The following is an 8,558-nucleotide window of genomic DNA, read 5'->3' on the forward strand; positions in this document are numbered from 1 at the left end:
GGATGAGAGGAGATAGGAGGGAGGAGAGGAGAAGAGAGGAAAGGAGAAGAGAGGAGAGGAGAGGAGAGGAGAGGATGAGAGGAGATAGGAGGGAGGAGAGGATGAGAGGAGGGAGGAGAGGAAAGGAGAAGAGAGGAGAGGAGAGGAGAGGAGAGGAGAGAGAGGAGAGGAGAGGAGAGGAGAGGAGGAGAGGAGAGGAGAGGAGAGGAGAGGAGAGGGAGAGGATGAGAGGAGAGGAGATAGGAGTGAGGAGAGGATGAGAGGAGATAGGAGGGAGGAGAGGAAGAGAGGAGAGGAGATAGGAGTGAGGAGAGGATGAGAGGAGATAGGAGGGAGGAGAGGAGAGAGGAGAGGTGATAGGAGTGAGGAGAGGATGAGAGGAGATAGGAGGGAGGGAGGAGAGGATGAGAGGAGATAGGAGGGAGGAGAGGAAGAGAGGAGAGGAGATAGGAGGGAGGAGAATAAGAGAGGAGAGGTGATAGGAGTGAGGAGAGGATGAGAGGAGATAGGAAGGATGAGAGGAAGAGAGGAGAGGAGATAAGAGGGAGGAGAGAGAGGAGATAGGAAGGAGGAGAGGAAGAGAGGAGAGGACACACTGATTGTCCAATAAGGAAAGGGCTCATTGCACATGTGACTCCATCCACAGCTTGTGATTGGCTGTCGATAAACCAGTCTCTAAACTCTGATTGGTCGTTGAAGTTCTCGCTGATTGGACGACTCCCCGGAGTTACAGCCACGTAGGCCATTCCAAAGTCAGACGGCAGAGAAAGTGGAAACATGAACAAACGTTTACCAGCTACTAAAGGTGGGCTGATCATTATGACGTCATACACAGCAAGGTCACTTCCTGGTTACGGGACAACCCCAACAACAGGACGGACGGCTATGCTGTGGTTTTCCTGATGCGGAAACAGATCACATTTCTGTTGTTGTTGTTGTTTTTTGTTGTTGTTGATGACATCTGTTATTTACAGGAAGTTCCCCCCCCCACTTTGTACGATGGCGTCAAAATGCAGAGTCCACCTTTAAGTTAGGAACGGACAACAAACACAGAGTGGGCCATCCCAAATGGTGCCCTGTACACTATGTAGTGGACTGACTTCCCCCAGCACCCAATGGGCCCTGGGGAACTGACTAGGGTATAGGGGGACATTTGAGACACAGCAGAGAGAGAGAGAGAAATGTCTTTAGTCTGTTAGCGGTGACGAGGTCGCCTAGCAACTATTCTTGCTGCTGAAGTCCCCTGGCAAAGTGCAGAGTGACGGAGTTACGACAGATATCTTTCCTCTCCGTCATAGTCGTCCTCGTCTTCGTCATCTTCGTCATCGATCTGGTCGCTCAGGACGAAGGCATCATCTTCATCATCGTCATAGTCGTCGTCGGAGAAGAGAGAGTCTCCGCTGCCCTGGTCTCCAGATGATTCCAACACCGCCCCTACAGAACACAGGAACCAGGAAGGAACTACTGTTAAACACCACCCTACAGAACACAGGAACCAGGAAGGAACTGCTGTTGAACAACACCCTACAGAACACAGGAACCAGGAAGGAACTACTGTTAAACACCACCCTACAGAACACAGGAACCAGGAAGGAACTACTGTTAAACACCACCCTACAGAACACAGGAACCAGGAAGGAACTACTGTTAAACACCACCCTACAGAACACAGGAACCAGGAAGGAACTACTGTTAAACACCACCCTACAGAACACAGGAACCAGGAAGGAACTGCTGTTGAACACCACCCTACAGAACACAGGAACCAGGAAGGAACTACTGTTAAACACCACCCTACAGAACACAGGAACCAGGAAGGAACTACTGTTAAACACCACCCTACAGAACACAGGAACCAGGAAGGAACTACTGTTAAACACCACCCTACAGAACACGGGAACCAGGAAGGAACTACTGTTAAACACCACCCTACAGAACACAGGAACCAGGAAGGAACTACTGTTGAACACCACCCTACAGAACACAGGAACCAGGAAGGAACTACTGTTAAACACCACCCTACAGAACACAGGAACCAGGAAGGAACTCAGGTTAAACACCACCCTACAGAACACAGAAACCAGGAAGGAACTACTGTTAAACACCACCCTACAGAACACAGGAACCAGGAAGGAACTCAGGTTAAACACCACCCTACAGAACACAGGAACCAGGAAGGAACTACTATTAAACACCACCCTAGAGAACACAGGAACCAGGAAGGAACTACTATTAAACACCACCCTAGAGAACACAGGAACCAGGAAGGAACTACTGTTAAACACCACCCTACAGAACACAGGAACCAGGAAGGAACTACTGTTAAACACCACCCTACAGAACACAGGAACCAGGAAGGAACTACTGTTAAACACCACCCTACAGAACACAGGAACCAGGAAGGAACTACTGTTAAACACCACCCCTACAGAACACAGGAACCAGGAAGGAACTACCGTTAAACACCACCCCTACAGAACACAGGAACCAGGAAGGAACTACCGTTAAACACCACCCCTACAGAACACAGGAACCAGGAAGGAACTACCGTTAAACACCACCCCTACAGAACACAGAAACCAGGAAGGAACTACTGTTAAACACCACCCTACAGAACACAGGAACCAGGAAGGAACTCAGGTTAAACACCACCCTACAGAACACAGGAACCAGGAAGGAACTACTGTTAAACACCACCCTACAGAACACAGGAACCAGGAAGGAACTCAGGTTAAACACCACCCTACAGAACACAGGAACCAGGAAGGAACTACTGTTAAACACCACCCTACAGAACACAGGAACCAGGAAGGAACTACTGTTAAACACCACCCTACAGAACACAGGAACCAGGAAGGAACTACTGTTAAACACCACCCTACAGAACACAGGAACCAGGAAGGAACTACTGTTAAACACCACCCTACAGAACACAGGAACCAGGAAGGAACTCAGGTTAAACACCACCCTACAGAACACAGGAACCAGGAAGGAACTCAGGTTAAACACCACCCTACAGAACACAGGAACCAGGAAGGAACTACTATTAAACACCACCCTAGAGAACACAGGAACCAGGAAGGAACTACTATTAAACACCACCCTAGAGAACACAGGAACCAGGAAGGAACTACTATTAAACACCACCCCTACAGAACACAGGAACCAGGAAGGAACTACTGTTAAACACCACCCTACAGAACACAGGAACCAGGAAGGAACTCAGGTTAAACACCACCCTACAGAACACAGGAACCAGTTCTGTCCTTGAGCTGTTCTTGTTTGTTAATGTTCTGTTTTATGTTTCATGTTTTCCTAATCAATTTCCAAAATAACCTAAATCAGGTGGTCAGTCGGTCAGCCAATCAAGTTACGGTCAACTTTTTTTCGGCATCAAACCAATTAGTTAGTTGGAAATGACCCCCCCCCCCAGAATGCTTAGCGCGGACCTACCACAGTCTGCTGCTCCGTGGGTCCGTGACCCTGCGACCTCGTTGCCATAGCGATCGACACACCAGCACTGTCCGCTGCTGCCGTGGCACTGGTGGGACCGGTAGTAGCCCTCTGCGTCACACACTGGCAGGTACTGACCTAGAGGTCAGAGGTTTAGAGGTCAAAGGTTATAGAGGTCAGGGGTTAGAGGTCAGGGGTCATAGAGAGAGAGACGTTGGAGACTCACCCGGTAGCTTCTCCGCAGCCTGTTTCTTGTTAATACCGGTCAGTTCAGACCAACAGGGGGAGTCTGGAGAGGAGAGACGGAACACATCAGGGGTGTATTCATTAGTGTACATCGTAGCGCAACGGTTTTGCAGCAGAAAACAAAAACAAGTGTTTCTTATTGGACAAGATCAGCTAAGTCCCTCCCTGTTTGAACCCATTTTGGGTCTGTTTGGTTCCGAGTGAATAAATCCCTGGACTATGATCACACTAATCATGAATGACCAGAAACACAGTTTATTAAATGTGCTTGTGTATTTATAACTTGTTACATTTCTGCGTACGATCATTTCTTTCATTATGAGTCAAGTTTATAAAATGTCTGTACGCTCCCATGAATAAAGTTGTGTTGGTCAGAAATAAGCATGTTTCATTTATAAACTATGTAAAGTAGATAGTTTACTGTCTCGTTGAAGATTTATAAATCCCATTGTTGCTGTGGATTTGTAGCCTGGAGAAATCCAGTCTGTCATGTTTGGTAATGACACAGGGTACAAGCAGTGGAAGGTTAGCACAAAACAGGTTCTGCATTTCAGGCTAGTGGATTTAGTGGGACTTTAGTGTAAAAGACTACAGCCAGCCAGCACACTGAACGACTACAACACCCAGCCTGCCAGCACACTGAAAGACTACAACACCCAGCCTGCCAGCACACTGAAAGACTACAACACCCAGCCAGCCAGCACACTGAAAGACGACAACACCCAGCCAGCCAGCACACTGAAAGACTACAACACCCAGCCAGCCAGCACACTGAAAGACGACAACACCCAGCCAGCACACTGAAAGACTACAGCCAGCCAGCACACTGAAAGACTACAACACCCAGCCAGCCAGCCCACTGATAGACAACAACACCCAGCCAGCACACTGAAAGACTACAACCCCAGCCAGCACACTGAAACACTACAACCCCAGCCAGCACACTGAAACACTACAACCCCAGCCAGCACACTGAAACACTACAACCCCAGCCAGCACACTGAAACACTACAACCCCAGCCAGCACACTGAACGACTACAACACCCAGCCAGCCAGCACACTGAACGACGACAACACCCAGACAGCCAGCACACTGAACGGCGACAACACCCAGACAGCCAGCACACTGAAACACTACAACCCCAGCCAGCACACTGAAACACTACAACCCCAGACAGCCAGCACACGGAAACACTACAACCCCAGCCAGCACACTGAAACACTACAACCCCAGACAGCCAGCACACTGAAACACTACAACCCCAGACAGCCAGCACACGGAAACACTACAACCCCAGCCAGCACACTGAAACACTACAACCCCAGCCAGCACACTGAAACACTACAAAACCAGCCAGCACACTGAAACACTACAACCCAGGCCAGCCAGCATACTGAAACACTACAACCCAGGCCAGCCAGCACACTGAAACACTACAACCCCAGCCAGCACACTGAAACACTACAACCCCAGCCAGCACACTGAAACACTACAACCCCAGCCAGCACACTGAAACACTACAACACCCAGCCAGCCAGCACACTGAACGACGACAACACCCAGACAGCCAGCACACTGAACGGCGACAACACTCAGCCAGCCAGCACACTGAAACACTACAACCCCTGCCAGCCAGCACACTGAAACACTAGAACCCCTGACAGCCAGCACACTGAAACACTACAACCCCAGCCAGCACACTGAAACACTACGACCCCAGCCAGCACACTGAAACACTACAACCCCAGCCAGCCAGCACACTGAAACACTACAACCCAGGCCAGCCCACTAAAAGACTACAACCCCAGCCAGCACACTAAAAGACTACAACCCCAGCCAGCACACTAAAAGACTACAACCCCAGCCAGCACACTAAAAGACTACAACCCCAGCCAGCACACTAAAAGACTACAACCCCAGCCAGCACACTAAAAGACTACAACCCCAGCCAGCCAGCACACTGAAACACTACAACCCCAGCCAGCACACTGAAACACTACAACCCCAGCCAGCACACTGAATGACTACAACCCCAGCAAGCACACTGAAACACTACAAAACCAGCCAGCACACTGAAACACTACAACCCCAGCCAGCACACTGAAACACTACAACCCAGGCCAGCCAGCACACTGAAACACTACAACCCCAGCCAGCACACTGAAACACTACAACCCCAGCCAGCAAACTGAAACAATACAACCCCAGCCAGCACACTGAAACACTACAACCCCAGCCAGCACACTGAAACACTACAACCCCAGCCAGCCAGCACACTGAAACACTACAACCCCAGCCAGCCCACTAAAAGACTACAACCCCAGCCAGCACACTAAAAGACTACAACCCCAGCCAGCACACTAAAAGACTACAACCCCAGCCAGCACACTAAAAGACTACAACCCCAGCCAGCACACTAAAAGACTACAACCCCAGCCAGCCAGCACACTGAAACACTACAACCCCAGCCAGCACACTGAAACACTACAACACCCAGCCAGCCAGCACACTGAACGACGACAACACCCAGACAGCCAGCACACTGAACGGCGACAACACCCAGACAGCCAGCACACTGAACGGCGACAACACCCAGCCAGCCAGCACACTGAAACACTACAACCCCTGCCAGCCAGCACACTGAAACACTAGAACCCCTGACAGCCAGCACACTGAAACACTAGAACCCCAGCCAGCACACTGAAACACTACAACCCAGGCCAGCCAGCACACTGAAACAATACAACCCCAGCCAGCACACTGAAACACTACAACCCCAGCCAGCCAGCCCACTGAAACACTACAACCCCAGCCAGCCCACTAAAAGACTACAACCCCAGCCAGCACACTAAAAGACTACAACCCCAGCCAGCACACTAAGACTACAACCCCAGCCAGCACACTAAAAGACTACAACCCCAGCCAGCACACTAAAAGACTACAACCCCAGCCAGCACACTAAAAGACTACAACCCCAGCCAGCCAGCACACTAAAAGACTACAACCCCAGCCAGCCAGCACACTGAAACACTACAACCCCAGCCAGCACACTGAAACACTACAAAACCAGCCAGCACACTGAAACACTACAACCCAGGCCAGCCAGCACACTGAAACACTACAACCCCAGCCAGCACACTGAAACACTACAACACCCAGCCAGCCAGCACACTGAACGACGACAACACCCAGCCAGCCAGCACACTGAACGACGACAACACCCAGACAGCCAGCACACTGAACGGCGACAACACCCAGACAGCCAGCACACTGAACGGCGACAACACCCAGCCAGCCAGCACACTGAAACACTACAACCCCTGCCAGCCAGCACACTGAAACACTAGAACCCCAGCCAGCACACTGAAACACTACAACCCAGGCCAGCCAGCACACTGAAACAATACAACCCCAGCCAGCCAGCACACTGAAACAATACAACCCCAGCCAGCACACTGAAACACTACAACCCCAGCCAGCCAGCACACTGAAACAATACAACCCCAGCCAGCACACTGAAACACTACAACCCCAGCCAGCACACTGAAACACTACAACCCCAGCCAGCCAGCCCACTGAAACACTACAACCCCAGCCAGCCAGCACACTGAAACAATACAACCCCAGCCAGCCAGCACACTGAAACACTACAACCCCAGCCAGCACACTGAAACACTACAACCCCAGCCAGCCAGCCCACTGAAACACTACAACCCCAGCCAGCCAGCACACTGAAACAATACAACCCCAGCCAGCACACTAAAAGACTACAACCCCAGCCAGCACACTAAGACTACAACCCCAGCCAGCACACTAAAAGACTACAACCCCAGCCAGCACACTAAAAGACTACAACCCCAGCCAGCACACTAAAAGACTACAACCCCAGCCAGCACACTAAGACTACAACCCCAGCCAGCACACTAAAAGACTACAACCCCAGCCAGCCCACTAAAAGACTACAACCCCAGCCAGCCAGCACACTAAAAGACTACAACCCCAGCCAGCCAGCACACTGAAACACTACAACCCCAGCCAGCCAGCACACTGAAACACTACAACCCCAGCCAGCCAGCACACTGAAACACTACAACCCCAGCCAGCACACTGAAACACTACGACCCCAGCCAGCACACTGAAACACTACGACCCCAGCCAGCACACTGAAACACTACGACCCCAGCCAGCACACTGAAACACTACAACCCCAGCCAGCACACTAAAAGACTACAACCCCAGCCAGCACACTGAAACACTACAACCCCAGCCAGCACACTGAACGACGACAACACCCAGCCAGCACACTGAAAGACTACAGCCAGCCAGCACGCTGAAAGACTACAACCCCAGCCAGCCAGCACACTGAAAGACTACAGCCAGCCAGCACACTGAAAGACTACAACCCCTTCCAGCCAGCACAATGAAAGACTACAGCCAGCCAGCACACTGAAAGACTACAACCCCTTCCAGCCAGCACACTGAAAGACTACAACCCCAGACAGCCAGCACACTGAAACATACCTAAATCTATACAAAGGATCACCTGTCTATACCATAGATCACCTGTCTATACCGTAGATCACCTGTATATACTGTAGATCACCTGTCTATACTGTAGATCACCTGTCTATACCGTAGATCACCTGTCTATACCGTAGATCACCTGTCTATACCGTAGATCACCTGTATATACCATAGATCACCTGTCTATACTGTAGATCACCTGTCTATAGCGTAGATCACCTGTCTAAACTGTAGATCACCTGTATATACCGTAGATCACCTGTCTATACCGTAGATCACCTGTCTAAACTGTAGATCACCTGTCTATACCGTAGTTCACCTGTCTATACCGTA

The 8,558-nt window shown here is 50.6% G+C and overlaps 1 protein-coding gene across 1 annotated transcript in view; it reads right to left on the reverse strand.

Moving 5' to 3' along the window:
* Positions 1-223: 223 nt before the first annotated feature.
* Positions 224-8,558, reverse strand: part of spock3 (SPARC (osteonectin), cwcv and kazal like domains proteoglycan 3) — a 25,484-nt gene continuing 17,149 nt past the window's right edge. Inside the window, exons 9-11 of the mRNA XM_064926866.1 lie at positions 3,680-3,742; positions 3,454-3,591; positions 224-1,434 (exon numbers count right to left, since the gene is read on the reverse strand). Of these exons, the coding sequence (XP_064782938.1) occupies positions 1,268-1,434; positions 3,454-3,591; positions 3,680-3,742 (368 nt within the window). The 3' untranslated portion in view covers positions 224-1,267. The remainder of the gene's footprint in view (positions 1,435-3,453; positions 3,592-3,679; positions 3,743-8,558) is intronic.

The sequence above is a fragment of the Oncorhynchus masou genome, chromosome 20 (genome assembly GCF_036934945.1).
Source record: "Oncorhynchus masou masou isolate Uvic2021 chromosome 20, UVic_Omas_1.1, whole genome shotgun sequence".
In the NCBI taxonomy this organism is placed as follows: Eukaryota; Metazoa; Chordata; class Actinopteri; order Salmoniformes; family Salmonidae; genus Oncorhynchus; species Oncorhynchus masou.